At 36.4% G+C, this 25,401-nt stretch overlaps 1 protein-coding gene across 3 annotated transcripts in view; it reads left to right on the top strand.

Annotated features, from left to right (window-relative positions):
• Nucleotides 1-25,401, top strand: part of GRM8 (glutamate metabotropic receptor 8) — an 818,692-nt gene that overhangs the window by 708,620 nt on the left and 84,671 nt on the right. For all 3 annotated transcript variants that reach the window (XM_057302755.1, XM_055115364.1, XM_057302756.1), the window contains exon 9: nt 10,331-11,266. In XM_057302755.1, the coding sequence (XP_057158738.1) occupies nt 10,331-11,266 (936 nt within the window). The remainder of the gene's footprint in view (nt 1-10,330; nt 11,267-25,401) is intronic.

Below are 25,401 nucleotides of genomic sequence, written 5' to 3'. Positions count from 1 at the left end.
TGGAACTCCTACTAAGTCCTAAGTCTTATATAGGGGTTGGGTGGTCCTTGAGATTAATGTGCTGTCAGTCTGGTGGGGAAATAAACACATCAACAGATAATCACCATATAATGCCAAAGTGTTACAATAAAAATATGTCTTGGAGGAGGATGAAATACAGAGGAGGAACATATCTACCTGTCTGGAGCAAAGTAGATAAGAGAAGACTTCACAGAAAACTTATCTCATGAAGGTAACCAAGGCCCCTAAATTTTCAAATCCTATGGTTATGAAATATTACTGTCTTCATACATTGCCAACTACTTCATCATTCCTGAAATTAACTATTTGATTGGCCTCTTGCATTGTGGACTAGATTCTTCCCTAGTTACCATTTGATCATGTTTTTACATCGTTTTCCACTGGTCTTCCTGAGTGTGCTTCTTAAATTGACTCTTTCCAGTGATCCATTTGTGCCATCTTCTCTTTGTACTTTTCATCATGTCTGTGGGAGAGAGCTCTCTCATAAATATTCATGACCTCAATTGCCTTGCATATACCTGTGCCTTTGAAATCTTTACCTCTAGGCAAACTTGGCTCACAAACCCATGAACTAAGTCATGATCAGCCTTTCAAAACCAGTCATTCCCTTGTAAGCCCCTTTTCAGTGAAGGATACCACTACCTATTCACATGGCATTTTAGTCTTTCTTCATTCATTCAAAAATAGTTATTGATGCCTATTAGGTCTTAGTCATGATGTTAGGATCTGGAACACAGTGGTGGAAAAATCAGACCTGACTTCTACTCTCCTTAGGAAAATAAACTTTTAATTAGTGGCTTAGCAAAGTACAGTTCATTACTTGCATGTGTCAGAATCACTAGAGGAAGGAGGGATTCTTTTAAACATGCCAACATAGGGTTCTTTCTCAAACCTATGAGTTGTAATCTCTAAGAACGAGAAATATGCATTTTAAGTAAACCCTTAAGTGATTCTTAGGAATATAACCTAAAATTTAAAACCCACTTTTTAAAATAAAAATAAAATCAAACAAATACATAATCATGTACTGTAAAAGTCCATGGAAGAACACTGAAAGGACTAAGGAGGATTCCTAAATGATGGTTGCACATTGTCTGGGAGTTAGACAGGGACAAGATCATGCATAGATGTCCATGTAGGCTGGTTTATTGGATTTATGTATGCAGTGGAAAGAAGTGAAACACTAAGGATGGATGTCAAACCAGAAAACTAGATCCCATCTTTTCATTCATCTTTTGCCCTTACTCTACCATGATCTCTGTTGTCTTTACTGTATCTCAAATCTATCCTATCTTCTTCATCACCACCACTTAGACATAATTCGCAAAGTCTTGCTTTGCCTGACATTATGGCAATATTTCTCTAATTCATATTCTTGCTTCTCTGCCATCCTCCCTCTGATCTGTCACCACAGCGATCTCTCTAAAATTAAAAAATAATACTATCATGTCATATATTTGCCTAAAAGTCCTTTAATTACTCACCACAGCTTTAAAGAATAAAGTCTGGAAACTTGATGCTGCTTACAAAGCCCTTCGTTATATGGTCACTGACTGTCTTGTATTGATACACACCATGTTCTAATCATGCCATATTGCTTACAGTGATTACAATGTACATTTGCTTATAGGATTCGTCCAACCTGAAATGCCTTTCTTTGTCTTCTCCAGTTCCATTTTATCTTTCAAGGCAGTCTCACCTCCCCTGAGAAACTTTTTACCCCTGTGCTGATGCTGAAGTGCCCCAGCTCTATGTTCCCCTAGTATCCTTTGCATGACTCTTTAACATCACTTGTAATTTTTATAATCATTACTGATTAATTGACTTTCTGTTCCCTGGACTGTGATTCTATGAAAGAAGAAACTGTTTTATTCCTTTCTGTATGTACAGTCCCTAGTAAAAATCCACGTTTATTAGCTGACAAATGAGGTATCTTTTGACTATGCTTTAGTAATACAAATGCCGACCCTTTAGAGCCTAAATTAGTTTTCTAGGGTTGCCATAACAAAGTACCACAGACTGGGTGGCTTAAATAACAGAAATTTATTTTCCCATAGTTCTGGAGGCCAGAAGTCCAAGATGTTGGCATAGTTGTTTTTCTCTGAGGCCTCTCTCCTTGACTTTTAGATGGTTTTCTCCTTGTGCCATTTCATGGCCTTCCCTCTATTCGTGCCTCTGTCCTAATTCTGTCTTCTTGTAAAAACATCAGTTATATTGGATAATGTCCCACCCTAGTAATCTTATTTTACTTTAATTACCTCTTTAAAGATTCTGTCTCCAAATACAGTCACGTTCTGAGATATTGAGGGATAAGACTTCAACATATGAATTTTGGGAGGTACACAATTCAACCCATAACAGAATTCCTTAGCACTAACGAAGTATTTAGTGATTAGAATGCTACGATCTCAAGTAGCTCTTAGCTCCAGGAATCTTTCTTGTATGTACCTTTGTACCTGATAATCTGTATCTAACAAATTTAGATGGTCCTTGAAGAAGCAGCTGATAGAATACTCACATTTTTCCCATGGCCATTGCCATTCCTCAGATTCCTGTCATCATCTTTCATCTGGAATTCCGCAACAGCCTCAGCGTGACTGACTTCTCTCTAGTCTTGGACTCCTGCAGTCTTCTTTCTACGCTACAGTCCAGAGATTCTAAAACGTGACTTATCATCTTTATCCTGGCTATATCCCTATGGAAGATCCCAACTACCTTCAGGATGGCATCCAAACTCCTCTCAATGGCTCACAAGGCCCTTCATGATCTCACATGTACCCTCTTTCCTGGCCTGTTTCTTGCTACTCCATCCACTGCTTTTATCTACCTTCCTGCTATTCTTAATACTTTTAGTTCCTCCAGTTTGTCAAGGCTTTTTGAAACTATATATTAGTAATTTTGTTTTTTGCCTGATGTGCTGTTGAGCTCCTCTTCTGTGCCTTGTCTCCTGTGCAACCTCCAGACTGCTGTCTGCACATCCATGAACCCTGGGCTTCGTGGTCCTGCTGTGTGCTCCTCTAGCAGTTCCATTTCCTCATCCTTCTGTAAGGGAGACTCACTGTGAGCTGTGATTGGCCTTTGTTTTTTTTCTCTCCCCATCTACATTGTGTCTGGAGGGCAAGAACCATGTCTTGGTCTTGTTGAATTCTCACATTGAACTTTGTGCCTTAAACAAAATGGGCATGGACTATGTTTTTGTACAGGATTATAGGACTGAGTCTTAAAACCACTTGAAAATATCTACTTAAATAGTCTCCACATTTTTTAAATAACAGCTTTATAGAGATAACTTACATGCCAAAAATGATCTCTTTCAAAGTATGCAATTCAGTGGTTCTTCGTATATTCACAGTGTTGCACATCCATCACCAATATCTAAGTTTAGATCATTTTCATCATCATCCAAGAAATCCCATACCCTTTAATGGTCATTCTCTATTTCTTTCCCCCTAGCTCCTGGAATTCAATGGATTTGCCTATTCTGGATGTTATATATAAAATAAAAACATGCAATATTAGTATTTTGTGATTAGCTGCTTTCATTTCTTAGTGTAATGTTTTCAAGGTCCATCCATTTTGTAGTAGGTGTCAATACACTATTCCTTTTGATTGCTAAGTAATATAGATATACCACATTTTTTATCCTTTCATCAGTTAATGGTCATTTGGGTTGTTTCTGGTTTTGGGGGGTATTATGAATAATCCTGTTATGAACACTTATACACAAATTTTTGTGGGAACATATGTTTTTAACTATCTTTGGTATATACCTAGAAGTGGAATTGCTAGGTCATATCAAAACCCTATGTTTAGCTTTCTAAGGAATTGTCAAATTTTCCAAAGCTACAGTACCATTTTACATTGCCACAGCAATGCAAAGAATTCCAAATGTCTTCATCCATGTCTTTATCAACACTTGCTATTGTCTTTATTTTTTATTATAATAGTCCTAGTTGGTGCACTGGTTTTGATTTAGATTTCCCTGATAGCTAATAATGTTAGGTATATTTTCATGCATTATTGACAATTTGTATATCTTCTTTGGGACATGTCTATTCAATTTATTAGCTCATTTGTAATTGGATTATTGGTCTTTTAACTGTTGAATTTTAACAGTTTTTAAAAAATATATTCTGGATACAAATCCCTTATTAGAGATAATAGTGACTTGAACATATTTTTGCCTATCCTGTAGGTTGTCTTTTAACAATCTTGGTGGTGTCTCTTGACCCACACAATTATTTAACATAGATGAAGTGCAATTTATTTTGTTGTTGTTGTTGCTTCTGCTTTTGGTGTCATGTCTAAAAAACACTGCCTAACACAAGGTCACAGAGATTTACTCCTGTTTTCTTCTATGAGTTTTTAAGTTTTAGTTGTTGCATTGTGTCTTGGATCCTTTTTGAGTTAATTTTTATATACAGTGTGAGGTAGGTGTATAACTTCATTATTTTGCATATGGATATCCAGTTATTTTGGCATCATTTTTTGAAAAAAAATTCTTTATTGAATTTTCTTTGTATCTTGTCAAAAATAACGTGAACATACACGTTTATATTATAAACGTGTATGAGGTTTATTTCTGGACTCTCTAGTCTATGCCATTAATTTGTTTATTATTATGCCTGTACTATGTTGTCTTGATTATGACATTCTTTGTAGTAAGTTTTAAAATGAGGAAATGTGAATACTCCATCTTTATTCTTTGCTTTCAAATTTTTGGCTATTCTGGGTCCCTTATATTTCCATATAAATTTTAGGATCAGATGATCAATTTCAGTGAAGGAGCCAGCTGAGATTTTGACTGGGATTGTGTTGAATATGTATGCAGATCAATGTGGGAAATATTGCTATCTTAGCAATAGTAAATCATCTGATTCATAAACACAGGATTTCTTTTCAACTATTTATACTTTTTTTTTTCACTTTTTTTCAGTGATGTTTTGTAGTTTTTCCTGGATAAGTCATGTGCTTCTTTTACTAAGTTTATCACTAAGTATTTTATTTTTGGTGTTAATGTAAATGAAATTTTTTCCTTAATTTTATTTTAAATTGTCTTTAAAATAGGAGAAGTCTTCGCACTTTTAAAGGTTATATAGATCTGGAACATCACAAAAAAACAGGATTTCAGCTTGGGGATCATCTCAAGCATATTAGATTTTTCAAAGGACACGGGCCACTTTGAAGAAGAGATAAATATTGTTTTCTTTGTGGTCACTTAAAGCTGTACATGACTCAAAGGAAATGCAGAATATTAAGAAATATATATATATATAGACACATATAATACATATAATTATATAATTTTATATTCTGTTATCAAATTAACTGTGCAACATGTACTCATTCATGTGTGAATCATGTGATATGCAAAATATGATACTAAATTTTGAAATTTTAAGTACCCATGCAGATTGTATGCATTTATACGAAATTTAATGAGTAATGGTTTAAAAATAATCATTAGTGTCTCTGGAAGTAATTGCACGTGCAGTCTTCCATTACTTAAGTCAGACATGTTGAGTTTTGAATATCGAGGTGTCAAACTAGTCAACAAAATAATTATTAATTAATAATAGTTAACAAAATTATTACATGGAGAGCAAGAGGAAATGTGTTAAGAATGGTATGACTAAGTATCAGTTATCTGTAAACATTGTATTTAAAATTTTCCCACATCCTGTATATGGTAAGCACATTAACAAAATACCACTTGATATTTAGGAAAAACATTGTCTTAGAGATATTAGATTGAGAGTTCTGTAATGAAGACTGAAAATTATTAATTATAATGGGGCTTTTACTTGTTCAACATTCTTGTAATCATTCTTGTAATCCTTTCTTCAGGAGTTATTAAAACTATACAGAAGAAAATTATTCTATAAAAATTATATTCTTTTTAAAGAGTTTATAAAACAGTATTCCTAGTTGACTTTTCTGAAAAGATTGAAAATTAAAAAATGTAAGCACACTCACCCGGAAACTTTGGTTTCACGATTCTTTGTGTACTTGTGTGCAATAATAACAGGATTTGATGGCAGAAACCAGCTGATGACTTACATTTTCTGAAATGCACTGGATTGAAACCTATTGAATAAAACACTATTGGTAAACATCGTCAAGATAAGAATGAGCCATTTTTTTGTCCCTGGAAGATCTATCTATATAACTATCCTCCATTTGTTATACCATGTATTTCAGACTGAAAACGTCTTAATAACAGAATAATACCAAAGGTGAGGAAGGCAAATTTTAAAAATATATGGTTAAGGCATCTCTTTATACTTATAATGAAAGATGGTATAATTTGTTAATATAGCAATAAACAGGGTTGAATAATCTTTGTTTATGCTTTGTAACAGTTGTGGAAATTAGGCAGTTTTCACTTTCAAATAGTGTTTTGTTTGTTTGTTTGTTTGTTTTTTTGACGGAGTCTCGCTCTGTCACCCAGGCTGGAGTGCGGTGGCATGATCTCGGCTTACTGCAAGCTCCGCCTCCCGGGTTCACAACATTCTCCTGCCTCAGCCTCCCAAGTAGCTAGGACTACAGGCACCTGCCACCATGCCCGGCTAATTTTTTTGTATTTTTAGAAGAGACAGGGTTTTACCGTGTTGGCCAGGATGGTCTCGATCTCCTCACCTTGTGATCCGCCTGCCTCGGCCTCCCAAAGTGCTAGGATTACAAGCTTGAGCCACCACGTCCGGTCCAAATAGTGTTGGTTTTAATCATCATTTAGCAACTATGTAAAATAAGTTGTTAGTCTCAAATATTACTGTATTTGTAAGATCCTTGTTCAAGCATTTGTTATTTGTCCTTTCTTGAAGTGGATACTAGTTGGTTTTCAGACTTTAGCTATGAAATCAATTCACAGCATAGTTTAACAAAGATTCCTTGATGAAAATTAAGTCATGCATATTTAGCATGCATATTTAACATATTTATTAAAACATAATCTGTAAACTATAACATTGCAGTCTCCTTTATAATAAAAATGTTACACATATTGCTTATTTTTTTTACTTAAAGAAAATTCATAGCTGTTAAAAAACTGGTATTTTTCATATTCTTATAACTTTATTTTTAATTTATGAAAAACGTTTTTTCATTGGTTCAAAACATTAAAAAATTGTCAATGAAAATTTCACATTTAGCTTATAATGATAAATAGTCATCCTATGTAATGAAACCTACCTAGTATAGGTACATTTCTTTTTTAACATGTCTTATGTTGTTCTGAGAAGTAAAGCATATTGAGAATTAAAGCTTCCGACATGTGGTTAGAGAAACTGACCTTTAAGGTTTCTTGAAGTTTAATGTTTCCAATTTTTTTTTTGCTGTTTTTCATTTTTTGTTTTGTTTTGTGTTTTTTGAGCAGGAACATTGTAAATCTATGGAAGTTCCCAACAAAATGCAATTTTGTTTCTACAGTAGCTTTTAAATATAACCTTCAAAAATGTATTTTCTTATCTTATAAGAGTCCATTAGGTTGTAAAGTTAATTCCTGAAGCACCCAGTGGAGCATTTCATTTTTTTTCTCAGTATTTTTGAAAGAAATCACTGTGTGCTTCCATTTACCTTTATTTCTTTCTTCCTGCAATCTTATAAGTAAATAAAATATAATATTTTTAAGTCATTAAAACCCAATAAGAAACTAGAGGGTTATAATAGATTACATTTCCTTTGTAGTGAGCTGACAGGATAGATCTAATAGTCTCAAATGCCCTGATGACATATGACAGATGAAGTAGCATCTACTTTCTCAAGGGAGGATATCTGAAATTAAAGACACAAAGTCTCTACTCTGAGGAGACTCGACAGCCCTCTAAAAGGATAGAGCTTGAAGACTACAGTTCTCTGGCCTCAACCATTCACCCTAGATTCAAGAAAGGAAAGCATTCTTAAGTAATTGTTCATGACAACGATTTCAGTCACCTGATTGTCAAAGAGTAAGCCACCATAAGAATGATGAAGGAATATTGCTAAAGCTACATACTTTGGGCTGCTTTGGAAGTATACAGTCGCTGTCCCTGGGTGTGCCTTCTGGATAGATAACTACACTGATATTAAAATGAAAGTGGCCACCAAGTAGCTAAGTTTAATTTGAGCTGCATTCATTTTCTGTTGTTGCAGAACAAATAACTCCAAAATGTAGCAGTTTAAAACAATAAACATCATCTCACAACATTTCTGTAAATCAGAAATTCAGGAACAGGTTAGCTGTGTTTTCCTGGCTCAGGGTCTCTCATGAGTTTGTATTCAAGATGTCATTCAGATGTCACCTGAAGGCTTGACTGGAGCCAGATGATGACTTTCTAGGTGGCTCCTTCACATGCATGGGAAGTTGGTGCTTGTTGTGGACAGGAGGCCTCCATTCTTTCCACAGGGCTGCTGAGAGTTTTCATGATGAGGTAGGAGGGACTTGGCTCTGGAGGTGGGACTTGGACACTGGACCAAACTGAGGACTAGCTAAAACAGGGACAGGACAGAAGCAGCTTCCCGTAAGACATGCCCACCATTGCCATGGCAGTTACAACCTCTTTCCATGGCAGCGACCTGCAACCCAGTAGTTATTACCTTTTTCCTAGAAATTTCTGCATAATCCACCCCTTACTCTGCATGCAATTGAAAGTAGGTATAAACACGATTGCAGAACTGCCCTGAGCTGCTGCTCTCTGCCTGTAGGGTAACTCTGCTCTGCAGGAACAGTCATGGAGCTATAATTGCTGCTTCAGTAAAGCTGTTTTCTTCTAACCACCATCAGCTCGCCCTTGAATTCTTTCCTGGGTGGAGCCAATAGTTCTGGCAGGCTTGGTCCCACTTTGGGGCTCGTCTGTCCTGCATCAGTGACACTGGAGTGCTTCCACTCAAGTGAATTATCCAGTAGAGAGCAAGGCCGAAACCAAAATGCCTTTTATGACCTGGCCTCGGAAGAGACGTATCATCATTTCTGGAATATACTATTGTTTACACAGACTAGCCCTATTCAAAGTGGGAGCAGGCCACAGGAGTACATCAATTTTCAGAAGTGAGGTTATTGGGGGCCACGGTGGAGACTGACTACCACACAGTATAGTAATTCTTTTGGATTATTAGTAAAGGCGAACTTATGAAAATAAGTTGTTCTTTTTTTCTGAAACATTCCTTCATCTCCCTTTTCTGTGCCTCTTGAGTACCCTCTATTTCCATATCCCAGTACTTCCAAGCTGTCTCCTTATTCCTCAGGGCTCTGCTGTAGTGCCTTTCCCATCCTTTCTCCCTCATGAATTCAACAAATATGTATCGAGGGCAAATTGTATGCCAGTCACTGTTTGTTCACACCAGTGAAAAAATTACTCACTTCATAGAGCTTACCTTTTATAGTAGCTGCTTTTCATAGTAAGTGGTCTCCTATCATCCGTAATTTTCAGTTTTGTCCTATTAGCATTCTGCTAAAATTACTGTGTCTAATAAGAAAAACAAATTAAAGGTAAGAGATCAATGATTGGTGCTGTCTCTTTCACGAACTGCTTGTATCTCGATAGAGTTATTCTATGATTTAACCTGAAAGCCTAAGGTTGGATTTTAAGGCCCTGAAGCGATACTAAGCAAAGTAGGGAAAATCTCATTTGTACTAATTTCCCTGCTTTAAATCACCATAGGGCCACTTTCGTTCAGTAAAAAAACATTACCATCAAGTTATCTCATTCAGCATGGTGTTTTGCACAACATGGAAATGCAAGACTGAAGAAAAAAAGGATATTTCAAGCCTAAACAGGGGCAAAACACATTAATATAGTTATCTCCATGAACACATGAGGAAAGTCAGAGATTAAAGTAACTCATTTTGCCATTTCCTTTCAAAATTGATGCAGTGTGATTTGAATTTCCCTAAGTATGGTAGAAAGACATGGATCATCTTTTATATATGTTTATATCCTAACCCAGTGTTTCAGGGATTCTGGCATTTATATTTGTGATTAACTCTAAAGCATCTTTCTACAGGGCTTCCTATTAATTTTTTGTATTTTATTTTTTAGTTTTAAAACTGTTTTGACCAATAAATCTCTCTCCAGATGTCACATTGGTCAGCAATGAGGAGGTAAATGGAAACTAATGACACTCATCAAGTTGATGAGGTGAATGATATATTGGATCCAGTCACTTAACACTTTCATAAAGTCAATATCAGGGGGAAAAAAACGAGACTCTTATTATGGTAAACTGTATTTGTACTGTCAGCATTCTGTGATTCATTACAAACCCGTGGCTAGGATTAGGATATTATAAATGGGGGAAAAATGGAAGGCTCATTAATTTTTTATACCCACAGGTGGAAGACATGCAGTGGGCTCATAGAGAACATACTCACCCGGCGTCTGTCTGCAGCCTGCCGTGTAAGCCAGGGGAGAGGAAGAAAACGGTGAAAGGGGTCCCTTGCTGCTGGCACTGTGAACGCTGTGAAGGTTACAACTACCAGGTGGATGAGCTGTCCTGTGAACTTTGCCCTCTGGATCAGAGACCCAACATGAACCGCACAGGCTGCCAGCTTATCCCCATCATCAAATTGGAGTGGCATTCTCCCTGGGCTGTGGTGCCTGTGTTTGTTGCAATATTGGGAATCATCGCCACCACCTTTGTGATAGTGACCTTTGTCCGCTATAATGACACACCTATCGTGAGGGCTTCAGGACGCGAACTTAGTTACGTGCTCCTAACGGGGATTTTTCTCTGTTATTCAATCACGTTTTTAATGATTGCAGCACCAGATACAATCATATGCTCCTTCCGACGGATCTTCCTAGGACTTGGCATGTGTTTCAGCTATGCAGCCCTTCTGACCAAAACAAACCGTATCCACCGAATATTTGAGCAGGGGAAGAAATCTGTCACAGCGCCCAAGTTCATTAGTCCAGCATCTCAGCTGGTGATCACCTTCAGCCTCATCTCCGTCCAGCTCCTTGGAGTGTTTGTCTGGTTTGTTGTGGATCCCCCCCACATCATCATTGACTATGGAGAGCAGCGGACACTAGATCCAGAGAAGGCCAGGGGAGTGCTCAAGTGTGACATTTCTGATCTCTCACTCATTTGTTCACTTGGATACAGTATCCTCTTGATGGTCACTTGTACTGTTTATGCCATTAAAACGAGAGGTGTCCCAGAGACTTTCAATGAAGCCAAACCTATTGGATTTACCATGTATACCACCTGCATCATTTGGTTAGCTTTCATCCCCATCTTTTTTGGTACAGCCCAGTCAGCAGAAAAGGTAAGTAGAAGGAAATACACTCGAAAACTTTTTCCCGGATTTAGCATCTTCTTTTAGGATGCTTTTCCTCCTTTTATTTGGTTCACTTATATTCTCTAAAGATGCTTCAGTCTGTGCTATTCTTACTTAGCATGCATATATGTACATATATATGTGTGTATATATATATACACACATATATATATATATCTCCATCCATCAAGGTCACATTGCTTTGAATTTGTGTTGACAAAACCTGATTTTCCATGAAAAACACTTTAATGTGTCCTCCTTGGCAAGGTTGAAGATTGACAAAGCTCACATCACTTTCTGAGTCTCCCTTCCCAGCTCTGCTATCTGCTAACATCACTGTTCTTTTCCAAATGTTAATTAAAAGAAGGAGGAAGAAAGGGCAGACATGGTTCACAGGGGTGAGCTGTCCCCAAGATATGCCACTGCATGACAAATGCCTTCTTTTCTGTTCTAAAGTAACTCTGGGATAAAGCCATTGCTTGGTAATTATGATGATTTTAGTCATGGAAGCAGAGTTTATAGTGAAATAATCACACACACATACCAAAACTGAATGGCTTCGTTCAGTCTGAACCATCTTACTATTTCTTCTCAGTCCCCATTCTTGTTACTTTTTCATATGTGGAAGTTGATGATGAGGGTAAAGAAGGCAATCACGGACAATTATATAAAGCAGCTTATAAATTTTAGAAGGCAAAGATCAATGGACTCCCCCAAAGTAATTTCTTTTGTCACTAATCTCTTGTTAATGTTTTCCACATAAAATACTGCTGGTAAAGAATATCTGTATAGGAAGGGAGTGTTTGCCGGGTTGGATGTTGTAGTTCTATGTACAGAAAAGCAGAGAACTAAGGGAACTCTGAATTCCACTTTTCGGGTAGTGGGATGGAGATAAACCAGCTTGAAAAACAGAGGAGAATGCTGTATTTCTGTAATGATAGCCCTTCTGCCCTGATGGGCATGTGAGAGAGTCCTTTCAGAGTGAGGACTTGATTGTTCCATCCTCTGACACCAGAAATTGTGAGAAAAATGAAATGTCCTGGGGTAATTACATTTCCCAGGCTATAACATTCCAAGGAGGTTCTGCATGACCCAGCAGAAAATCCCAGCAAATTCACAGAAAATTTCCACAACAACGGGACAGAAAGCTCATTAGTATGAGTATTCATCCCTTCTTCAATCAATGTGGCCTTCAACTATTTTTGGACAAATAATGTACTTCAGCAAACTTGCTGCTGAAGAGAATAAACTTGTGATTCTATTAAATAGATTTTTTGAAGGAAAATTTTAAAAAATAACCATTTTCTCTCAGAACAATAACATTGCAGAGTTGTAGATGCCCCCTGAGGAGCAGTGATGAAGATGATAAGAATTTCACAGTGAAATGGACACATGAATATGCCAGAGGGTGGAGGTTGCCCTGTGTTGCTGAGACTGTGGGAGGTGTTCATTCATTTGAAAACCTGGGGGTTATGCATAATTTTATGGGTGTCTATATAGCTATGCCTATGCAGATATGATTGAGTGTGGCTTGCAAAATTCCTTTTTCTTTCTTAGCTTTCTGAAATCAAACTAAATCTAAGAAGCACACTGAAAGACACATTATAAAATATGTTAATGGATTCATTTTGTATTTATAATATAGTTGAATGTGAAAAAGGCTAAAGAAATCAATTAAGAAATGCTAACTCTAGGAATTTTGAGAATATTTTAGAGTCCACAAATTATTTAGTCATGGAAATGTTGAATTGAAGTTAGCTCTACATCAAGGGCTATCATATTATAAATAGCTAAGATTTTGGTACTGAGGTACTTCACATTATAAAATTTTGTATTATCCTAAATCTACATCTGAAAATTTGCTACCTGCTATTCTCTGTCCAGGTTTCTTTTATTATTCAAGACAATACATAAAATGATTGACAAGCCTGGGAAACATAACAAGACCCTATCTCTACAATAATAAAAAAAAAAAAAATTAGCCGGGCATGGTGTCGTGCACCTGTAGTCCAAGCTATTCAGGAGGCTGAGGCAGCAGGGATTGTTTGAGCCCAGGAGTTCAAGGTTATAGTGAGCTAGGATCGTGCCACTGCCCTACAGGCTGGGAAGCAGAGTGAGACCTGGTCTCTACCAAAATAAATAAATAAATGCTTGAGAATGTTTAAGTTTTCACATTGCTTAAATTATTGACAGGAATATTAAAAATGAACAAAACTTGTATATCTCTACAAGAAGGCTTTAAATGTTGTATTGACCTTGGAGGACCAAAGAGCTGGTCAGTCCTCCATTTTCTTTTGTACTGTTCAGACAATCAGCCCCATGTTATCAACTTGAATTGTTTACTACAGCTAGCTAGCACACACATCCATTAACCCAGCAGCTCCTTATTGAGCATTGTGTCCGGCATTGAACTAATTATTGAGCCCATGTCAGTCGGCTTCCCTGAGCCTCCTTTGCAAGGCTGAGTCTGGCTCCCAGCCCATGCCTTCATGATGCCTGCCGGCACCAGCAAGGTGCCAGGCTCAAAGTCAGAAAAGGATCAGGCTCAAGGGCGGGGGAAGATGGTGAGGGGTCAGATCTGTGATGAGAAAGAAAACAATAGAACTGTGCGTTCTGCAACTGTGCATTAGTGACACCGAATTTACAACATGTAGAAGAGCAAAATGTCTTCCAGTATGCATTTAATTGTTTCTTCTCAGAATAACATCAGAGAATGCATCGAACCGTACAGGTCTCTCTGAAATTACAGGAAGCAAGAATGACAGCTAAACTTAGTTGAAAAGTTTAGACAGATGTTTTGGAAAACATTTGGGTAAAATGAAGTTATAAAGGACACTTGTAGCAGTTATGAAGACAGATAGCTTTCTGAAGTGCCTTTATTCAATGATATATCATTTAACTTCCCCACATTCCTTTGTCCTCTGTTTTTGAATGAATCATTTTGAATGAATCAAGATGAATCATTTTTCCCAATAGATTTTAATAACATCATTTGTAACTACTGCTGAATTCAACTAAATTATGGTATAAATGCGCCTTTGGTTTCCCTATAGAAAAGTGGTGTGAAGGAAGGGTAGACCACTGAGGCATGGCCATGCAATAACACAAACTCACATAATTGTACTGAAAAGAGAAAAAAATTAAAATGTAATTAATAGTCAGGAGAAGTATCCTTAGGGATGGTAAGGGGCTGTAAGGATGGCAGAAATCTCTAAAACACATATTTTATCATCCTTGATTGGGCTCATAAAATCGAGATAATCAGACAAGGGTTATGACACTGTCAACCTCCAGTGAGCACTCTGCTTCTTCTAGAGCATCCGATGGAAACAAAACACCCTCAAAGTGGAAAAGAAAATAAAACTCAAAAAGGCAAAAAAAGAAAAAAGAAAAAACCTCCAATAAATCTCAAACCAGATTTTCTTCCAGTGGCCTCAGGATGCATAGCAGCTTAAGTCAGAAAGCTGGTTGTCACCTTAGACTCCTCCCTCTACTCACTCCTGCCCCTTTACTTCCTCTTCTTACTTTTAAAAGTCATCGTTGTTGTGGACAATAAGCAATGTCTGTCTGAATGAATATGTCTCTTAACATATAGCTCTTCTTATAGTCCATTCTCAATAAATGCCTATTCAGTGAGCTAATATTAATGATATAATAATATAAATGCATATTTGTGATTTAAGTTAGACTATAGCACAATGGGAATCTTCTGTAGGCATCTTATTGTAATCTCCATTATAACAATTCTTTTTTTCTGAAAAAAATGGTTTCCCATTTAATGATGGATCATGTAGATTTTTTTCTAAAAAGTTGTCATTATCACTTATTCTCAAATAGGACTACTACATGTTTAAAGAGAAGAGTAAGCAAGAATTATTATAGTTGTCCTTTGTTTCATCCAGAATTCACAAAGCAAAGGAGAATTGATGCAACTATTGAGATACTTTTGCCATATCACCCCTCTTGTTCTTTTTCTGTATTTATCTACCTTAGGGGCAGAAGAGTGTAGGGGTACACAGGTGGGCCAGTGGAGTAAGAAAGAGCATAAGCTCCTGAATGTGAAATCTTGGGTTCAAATCCTGTGTCTGCTAAATAGCTGAGAAAACATGGGCAAGTGGCTGTGTATCTATAGGTGGTAATGAGTTCCCCCTGGACAATACAAATTCCAATACAAAGCAATGTAAAGCAACCCCCTGCCATCGCACCCAGCCCTGTTCTCGAACTAGAGAAGACTTGAGTTCATATATTCTGGGGAAAAGCAGGAAGAGGGTTGATTATTTAAAATAAATACAAACACACACACACACACACACACACACAACTTCTTTTGTCTCTGTATGGTGTGTTTTTTTGTACTAATAGATAACTCATATTTATTTTGCTGAAAGTTACATGACAGGAGTCATGAAAAGTGTTTCATGCACATAATAGGCAGTGAATAAATGTTGGCTGTCATCACCATTAGGCTGTTACCCATGAGGGCAAGGACTTTATTTGATTTTGCTCACCATTTTCTCTTCAGCACTCAGCATAATGTTGAGTCTGTAATAGGTTCTTTAAAAAATATTTGTTTAATGACTGAATATATTCGAATGAATTGAGTAGGAGGATGTGATTTGATTTATCCAAGTAATTGTCTCAATTTCACCTGCCATTTAGACCATATCTGAGCAGACCCCCAACTGAAAGTGTTTTCTTATTTTGTTTTTGTTGTTGTTGTCGTTGTTTTTTAAGATGGAGTCTTGCTCTGCTCTGTCACCAGGCTGGAGTACAGTGGCACTACCTCGGCTCACTGCAACCTCTGCCTCCTGGGTTCAAGTGATTCTCCTGCCTCAGCCTCCCAAGTAACTGGGACTACAGGCACACGCCACCACTCCCAGCTAATTTTTGTATTTTTAATAGAGATGGTGTTTCACCATGTTGGCCAGGATGGTCTCAATCTCCTGACCTCATGATCCGCCCGCCTCAGCCTCCCAAAATGCTGGGATTACAGGCATGAGCCACTGCACCCGGCCTGAAAGTGTTTTCTTAAACATAGAGGCTTGCCCGAAGAGTAGATCTTACAGATTACAGCAGTTAAAGAGGGCTGTGAGGGAGAGAAGAATCTGGAGCATTTGGAGAGAGGACAGAGTTTTTCCTGAGGCAGTGTGTACCTGCCTTCAAATATTTAGCAGACAATACTGGAAGAAAAAAAATATCATCAGAGAGCAGTTGCTGAAATCTTTGTATTATAATTTGGAATGTGAATAATTCTAATATTCGAGACATAGTTCGGACATCAGTAATAAAATTCCTGCTCTAAGGAATAGTCCAGATGAGAAAAGAACAGCCTGAAAATCCTGCGGAAATAGTGTCAATGACCTGGACAATGATGGAAGAGATTTGCAGAATAGATCAAACCAGAGGAAAATTTTCAGCTGTACCTTGTCTCCTGACATTTCTCCATTTCCTTAAAGGAGGGCAGTAAAAATGATTATCAGTATCCACATTGTATGTTTGTAATCGTTAATCACTGCATATAACTATCTTAGGTTACCTGTTGGTAAACTATATACCATTTTCTTTTCTTTCTTTCTTTTTTTTTTTTTGAGATGAAGTCTCGCTCTGTTGCCCAGGCTGGAGTGCAGTGGCACCATCTTGGCTCACTGCAACATCTGCCTCCCAGGTTCAAGCGATTCTCTTGCCTCAGCCTCTCAAGTAGCTAGGATTACAGATGTGCACCACTATGCCCAGCTAATTTTGTATTTTTGGTAGAGATGGGGTTTCACCATATTGGCCAGGCTGTTCTCAAACTCCTGACCTCAGATGATCCACCCGCCTCGGCCTCCCAAAGTGCTGGGATTACAGGCGTGAGCCACCGTGCCCAGCCAACTATATAACATTTTCTTTCCTTGTCAGTTCACAGTCATTTGAAGCAGATCCTTTTTAACGGTGCCGCATTACAGAACTATTTAATGTATTATGGTCGATTTTTTGTGGACAAGATCAATTATACCAGACTGTTGCAATCTGCTCTGGAAGACGGAAGTAAATTTTAAAAAAACTGGAAAAGAAAGCATTTATGTGGCCTCATTTGTGCTCTTAATTTAAATGATATGCTTGTGAAGATTCAGAGGAAGCATGGAATTCTCATGTAGGGCACATGCAGGCAGGACTGCCAAGTGGCTCTCCTAGGGAATGCTGCCTTATATAAGTTTTTGTTTTTGTTTTTGTTTTTTCTGATTGTGCTACATATTTATCCTGCAGAAAATTACCAACTTTAACATTTGGAGGAATTCTTTTGGGGGAAGCCATCTTCTTTGATAGCACAAATAAATATTTGCTCAATGAATCTTTTTAGATTACACATCCTATTTTGGGGGGTTCTGAGGAAGCTGTGGGGCTGAAGATTACTTAATTTAAGTGTTGATTATTAGTGACATTGTGGTATTTTTCAATTGAAATTGAATTTACAAACAGTTTGAATTCTCTGCCCAAATTACAATAATTTATGCAACTAGACCATTGGATATTCAGCCTGGGAACTTACAGCTAGAGCTAACACATCGAAATGGTTCAGCTTTCTGAATATGATTGAAAAATCCTGAGGTACTAGATTTGCTTAAGACTGAAATGTGAATATTTTCAGATTTCAGTGACCATGACTTTATGTTAAAATGCTTTCGGAGAATATCATATACACAAACCTAATCTTTTCTATACAGACAGAACCTTAGTGACACCCAGGACTATTGATAATACAGAATGTAGTGACTGATTTACTTATTATGATTTTGTAAGACACTTTTTATGCTTCAGTAGATGCTTATCTCTCATGGAACATACAGGGTGCCAGGAAGAACAGATTGCAAGCAAACAGTTCCTTTTGGCTGTAACCACATATATATATATTTTTTAATGTTGAGAAATGTAAAAGAAAAATCTAAATGTGGTATCATATGGGTTAGTACCACCTACCTTAAAGTGTGGAAAAAATATTTAACCAAGTATTAATATATATTCTGGGCTATCTAAAATAAATTCAAAACAGATTTATTTGAATAATTAAAAGAAATATGTAAAAAGAAATTTAATCTGGTTTCTGGTTCAAGATAATGGCTGGCACAAAGACACATGTATGTCCTCCATCTAAGGTAACAATTAAATGACAAAAATAATGAGATTTTAAAAAAGAAAGAAGACTAGAAGGAAAGGAGAAAGAGAGGGAGAGAGAATGAGAGGAAGCCATTATATTGTTAGAACCAACATTTGGTAAAACTGAGAAACTCTCGGAAAGTAAAAGCCAGTTGGGTCTGATTTATGGAGAAATTCAAAGAAGGGAAGCACAACCCAAGATGCATAAGTGGTTCTTACTATAAAAGTCCCAAATAATTTCCAAACCTAAAGTCAACATAAAGTCCTGAAGCAGGCATCAGAGTGACCATTAGGGAAATATTTAAAGAACTGCATTTCAGGAGATATGGGCCAGCTGGGCTCCTCACTTCCCCTTTCTGCTCCAACCTTAATGTAGGAAGAGTTCCAGTTAAAAGAAAGAACTCTAAAAAATGGGAATTATGTGAGGACAGAGGACTTCTGTACCTATAAGGCACTGAAAGAGAAAGGGCAGGATTGGAAGTGATTTTATTTCAGATATGGCCAGGGGGAATAGGAAATACAGCTCTAGCTAGGATAAGAATAGAAGTTTCTCAACTCTTAGAACAGGTTTCTCCTGGGGTAAGTTCCAGGCTGCTTGCTTGCCAATATCCATGCATCTTTAAGAGAAGCGAGCCAGGTAAAACAATCACTAAACTCACAAGTTCATAGTCAGCCCTCTCAAACAAAGAAAACAGGCCCCACCAGTAATCTTTGTCATGCAGCCTGGTCCTCCCATTATAATTCTACATCAACAGCTAAGGATGGCAAGATTAACTGCAGAAAACCCAGAGCAGAATTTTAAAACACTAAAAAAGAAACAAAACAGCATTAACCAACTCAAAAAAAAAAAAATCCCACAGGTAATTCAGGAAATATAAGAAAATGTTCTTAAAAAACAATTTTAACTAGCATTTTAAGAGTGAATCAAGAAAATATTGAACACAGACCCATACACACACATGCAAGTGGCTATGGAAAATATCAGTCAGGGAATAAGCATATGATCCCAGAAATTAAAATTATGAATGTGAAAATAAAAAGCTGAACAGATGTGCTGAAACATAGAACCAGAGCAGAGATCTAGAGGGCAAAATAAAAGTCAGAACCAGAAAGAAAAGTGAAAAAAAGGAAAATATGAGGAAAAATTAAGACATGTTGAGCATAAATGCAAGATCCCAATATATATCTAATAAACATCCTAGAAGAGGAAACAGAGACAAAGAATGGAAATAACCTAAATACAAAAACAAAACAGAAGGAAGATTTCACAACTGAAGAAAGAAAATTCTTAAAATTGAAAAAATGGAAAGGGCCAAACATCTTAGTAAATTTTCACTAATTGACAGAAAATTCTAGGAACTTTTAGAAGGGAAAAGAAGATACCTACAAAGAATGAACATCAGATCTCATGTGCCTCCTTGAATTCTAAACAGAATTGAGCAAAGTCTTTCTTGAAGGAACCGTGTTTTAAACTTAAAATTCTATAGCCAACCAAACTATCAATCAATGTTAGGCTAAAAATGTAAATGGCCCAGAAAATCTGATGCCTACATATCTACATATGAATTATCCAAAAAAAGGCATGTCAGATATGAGACAGTAAGGCAGTGGCAATCACATATGATCTAGAAGGATTTTTTTTAACTTTTTTTTTTTAACTCGAGAAAGGATATATTAGACCCTGGTGGTTAATATATTCACAATATATTCATATATATCCATAATCCTTTAAAAACCAGGATTTTAATAATTATGCTTACTCCTTTTCTGCAAGTCCAGTTATGCTACCTGAATGAATCTGAAGGGAATAATATTTAGTAGCCATAATATAGCAATTGCTTTTTGAATTGATATTACGTTGTTAGAAGGAATCTAGAAACAAAATAGAGAAGTATTAATTTATCTACTAATGTCAGTAATGTAAATATTATACAAACAAATATTATCTACTAATGTGAGTAATGTAAATATTATACAAACACTGTAAATCAAAAATAGTAATATAAATTTAAAAAATTGAGGGGTCTGGCCGGGCATGGTGGCTCATGCCTGTAATGCCAGCACTTCGGGAGGTCGAGGTGGGCAGATCGCTGAGGCCAAGAGTTCTAGACCAGCCTGGCCAACCTGGCGATACCGCATCTCCACTAAAAATACAAAAATTAGCCTGGCATGATTGCAGGTGCCTGTAATCCCACCTACTCTGAAGCCTGAGGCAGGAGAATAACTTGAACCTGGGAGATGGAGGCTGCAGTGAGCTGAGATTATGCCCACTGCACTCCAGCCTGGGTGACGGAGTGAGACTCTGTTTCAAAAAAAAAAAAAAAATTGAGAGGTCTGTGAAAAGGGACAATAGAGAGGGGACTAGTGCAAACACTGAATCACTCATCTTTTTCTGTGAGTAGCCAATAGATACTATCTAAAATTGGTAACTCGAGATATGAATGCATTCTTTACACAACAGGAAAAACAAAACAAAAAAACATTCAAACTCATTAATTCTATACAATGGGATCAGGAGATGTAAGATTATTCAAGTATAAATCATTGCATACAGAAGAATTTAAGTGAAAGTCTCAAGAAAAACTTTTCTAAGACAACATAAAGGTACATTTTCATATTAGGGGCTTTTGATATATAATAAATTTTTAAAGAAAATCTTTGATGCAGGAATGGATGAATGATTTTGAATTTGTAAAATGACTCAAAATCTTTGGTTGACAAAAATCCTTTTTGAACATCCTCTTCTTTAGGTTTAATACAATTGCTAAATACATACTTTTCAATGGCCACAATTTAAGTGTCAGCTTATAGCTGATGGTGGCATTTCATCAAAAATATTTATTAAATGTTTGCTTTATGCAAAAACCTTTGTTTGGTATTCAGAAAAATGCAAAAATGAATAAGAAGTCATCAAAGTTTTAAGGGTCAAGTCAGGGGGATAATACCAAGCACAGAGGTGACTGGTCAAGGCAGAGTAAGATAATGGAGGTGAAGTTCACAGTATGAGGTCTTGGGACCAGGGATGGTGAACGGATGAAGAAACTGTCCATGAAGGAAGTGGGAATTTAAAAAGGCCTGAAAGAGGGAAAGAAACAGATGCAAACAGCCTTCTAGACAATAGAAATAGTGGGTTTACACTTTCAGAGAAGGGAAAGTTGGGCATTGTTTGTAAAACCTGTGACCAAAAACCTGTTTTAAGTTTAGGATAGCCACAAGGAGAATTGGGAGGCCACATATTCCTTTTTTCCTTGTTAATAACACACCTTTTCCACTGAAAAAGTATTTTCCAGTGTGGGCGAAAAATTATATGATTACTATAAAATAAGGATAGTCAGATAATTGGGAGTCATTTTATGAAGGGATTTATGCCATGTTTGTACTTCATTTGCTAGGGATTCGAGTATATTTAACCTTTTTGAGCATGAATATGTTCTCAGTACCATTATATTTTGGGAAATTTCTCTGCCAGTGGAGAGTCTGAAGAGTTGCAGGGGATGTGGATAAGAAAAAATAAAATAACAAGTTTGTTGAGGAAATCCAGGCAAGAAATATTGGGGGTTTGACATGTGGCGGTGGAAGTGGAAAGGAGAGGACTCATTTCAAGTTGAATTGGGAACAGAAGACAATGGAAAATGAGATGTTTGCAGTTTATGGCATGTGATTGTGCTTGTAATGTGCAACCTTCTTTGGGGCTGCTACAAGGTTTCTACCCAGTTGGACTTCAAGGAAGAGTCATAGCTTTCTCTCTGGTCTGGACTAAAAGAGCAAACCAGTTTTTAAATGGCTAACGACTGCATCTAGACAAGTATGGAGAAGAATATTTGGGCTCAAAATAGTGAAAATTGGGTAAAAATCAATTTGTGTGGATAAAAGCAAAAGTAAAGATACACAGCATGAGTATCTGGTAGATTATGATTTTGAGTAAACAAATCTGCTAAATAATGTGGAAACGAATTTTGATAGTTGAAATAAAAGGCACACTCCTTAGAAATAAAAGCCAAATTATTTGTAAATGATGCATCCAATTTAATTATATAATCAGTTTATTATATAAATTTGAAAGTTAAATGGATTTTATATTACAATGTGCTTGGGCAAATTTTAGAGTAATCTTTATTTTTACTACTTGTCATGGTCATGACCAAATTCACTAAATATTTTTTTCTTTACCACAACTCAGTTTTGTGTAATTTTGAGTGCCTTGCATATAAAATCAGAATTAGTCAATTTTCAATTATTCTGTTGTTTTTCTTTAAAATCATTTTTTAAAGTAATATATTGAGTCCATAAGGTAATCCGCAGGGTTCTGTATTTCGGCAGTGTTTTGAATCCTGTTAACAGGGACTAGTTTTCAACCAATCAAATAGCATCCACACTAATTGTAGGTTTTTGTGGGATTTTAGAAAAGGAATTAAGGTTACCATTTTGAAAAAAAAATAGTTCAAAAATTGCAATCAGTTGAATGTTTTCACTTGGGATTTTAGACTCTCTATGTTATTTGTTCAGTCAAGTGTATCTTGGGAAAAATACCAAGAAATGTATTTTCTTTTGTCTGTTGGCTTAAATCCTATAGAATACAGCTTCCTCTATAACCTTTTTGAATATACACTAAGACTCAAATTACACACACGTATGTACTTATAGCTTCTGCAGAAGATTTCATGTTCTCAGATAAGATTAAATGTCATATGTTTCTCCTGGCAGCTGCTTTCTCTAAAATCCTCATCTACTCAAATTGAATTGAATTGAAAATAGTATTGGTAGATAGTGAGCCTGTCATAAACCCTTAAAGTGTTTACATCAGCAGGCAGCTTATCACTGTAGTGCTGTCCTTTCTTCAACAAAACATTTTCCCCATGCTAAAATGTCCAATCAAATGGCAATTTATCGAACACTTGGTTACACTGCCTATTTATTGTTAAGAACCAACAATAACAAGCATGAAATAATTACATTCGAAATACAAAAGAAGAATATGTATAGAAGATTGCAAGAAGACTGGCAATGAGTAGAGGGAGTCACTACCATAGGATTATAACGTACATGTCTCCAAAGAAGGCCGTCAAATTACCTATTTCCACCTCTCTTATTATTTTATATATTTTTTATGTATAGCGCAGGCATAGATTGGTGATTGCTAATGATATGTCCTCATTTTATATCTTCCCCTCCCCTGCACTCTTGGAAACCACATTGCTTTGAATCTTTTTGTTTCTTTGTCTTCTTTATCTCATCTTCCTTCTGTTCAAGTTGCCCCTGATTTTGGACTTTCTCCCAGGCACTATTCCCTTGACATTCTCATCATTCACATATCTCCTGCTAGAAAAGCTGCATTCATGCTTTCCTCACTGCTTTCTTAATCTCTGCCCTTTTACGTGTTCAAAAATGTGAACTAAAACAATCCAAAACTGGAATCAGAAAGCAATCCAAAACCCAAATTGTGAAATTAAGCTATCTAAAACCCCAAATGTATCATGTTTAAAATGGTCACTATTCATTGAATGTTTCCTATCATGCCAAAAACCAGGTCATGTTATTTATATTTAAACCATTTTCTTTTCTCTAAACTTTTTAGAATAATAAAACCTTCTTTTTAGAAGTTTAGAGAAAAGAAGTTAAACTTCGTTTTAGACTTCTCTTCTTTTTTCCCCTGTTTAGACTCTGTCAACAAATTACAGTGTTTGTTTGAAATTTCTCCTAGATCTATGTTTTTCCTTCTCATTTCCAAGGTCAAATCTCCTTTTGTCCATAGGTGTCAGGCTTAAAACCTACCTTATGTTTCTCTGTTATGCTCAGTGTCTATTTTATTTCCTCCTTTCTATATCAACATTATCTTTGTCTTTCAGAGATCCAGACTTGGAAGTTGACACCGACTTCTCTTCTTTTTACCCTGTTTAGACTCTGTCAACAAATTATAGTGTTTGTTTGAAATTTCTCCTAGATCTATTTTTTTCCTTCTCACTTCCAAGGTCAAATCTCTAGTCCACATCTGGGTGGAATCTGTTTAATTGTAAGATGCTTATTTTAGAAAAAAATTGCTAGCTACATAAGCACTGATCACTGTACTCGAAAGTGACTTCCAGATTTTTGCCATAAAGTTCTTGCACAACACTTCTTCTTTGTCACTTCTTTTAGGTGAGATCAGGCATGTTCAGGGTGGTATGGCCGTAGACTGTCATTTCTTTTATAGTTACTCAATCAGTCCATTTTTGTTTTAACACCGTCATTCTGCTGAATACTAACAGCACTGTTTGAGCCAGAAGTGGCCTGCCATCGTGGAGCTTGAATTCTGTAGAAGAGACTTTTTTAAAGGCATAATTTAGTTACTCAGTAAAAATTGCTATGTGTACTCTCAGTGGTGCTATTAAGGGTTCTTAAAGTAAAATTAATTCCTATTGACTATTAGCTCAAATCCAAACTTTCCAAACTTTGTTAATACCACTTTCATTTTGTTATACCACTCTTCATTTCAGTGAAACCAATTTTCTTATGAAATCAACTAATCCATGAAATCTTCCCTATTAATACAAGTTCTAAACACATATGTGCTCTATCTGGATGTCCATTATTTTACATTTCCAGATTTGTGTTGTGTGTTGTTCTTCAGTTATTTATGCAACTATGGTTGTATTTCCATTCAGCGATTCCTCAGGAAGAGATCATTATAATTCTTGTGCATTCTTCCCAACTCTCACTTCTTGCCAGCCCCACAATCCAAGTGCTTTGCAACTAGTTTTCAAGTACAAGGTTTTTGTTGAAATTGATAAAAAGAAAAGAAAAAAGGATAAACATTTTTAAGCCAATTCTGAGTTAATGTGTTCTAAAAAGTGAGTTAAAGTTAAAAGTAAAGGAAATGATTGGCCTGGTAGACAAGAAATTGAGATTCTTGTCTCATTAACATATCTGTGGACTTGATTAAGGAAGTTATCTTCTCTGAATCTTGTCCTCTTACCTCAAGTAAGATGAGAACTTGACTAGGTAGTCTCTAA

The sequence above is a fragment of the Pan paniscus genome, chromosome 6 (assembly GCF_029289425.2).
Source record: "Pan paniscus chromosome 6, NHGRI_mPanPan1-v2.0_pri, whole genome shotgun sequence".
In the NCBI taxonomy this organism is placed as follows: domain Eukaryota; kingdom Metazoa; phylum Chordata; class Mammalia; order Primates; family Hominidae; genus Pan; species Pan paniscus.
The sequence above is the reverse complement of the archived record's forward strand: the minus strand, read 5'-3'. Positions and strand labels throughout refer to the sequence as shown.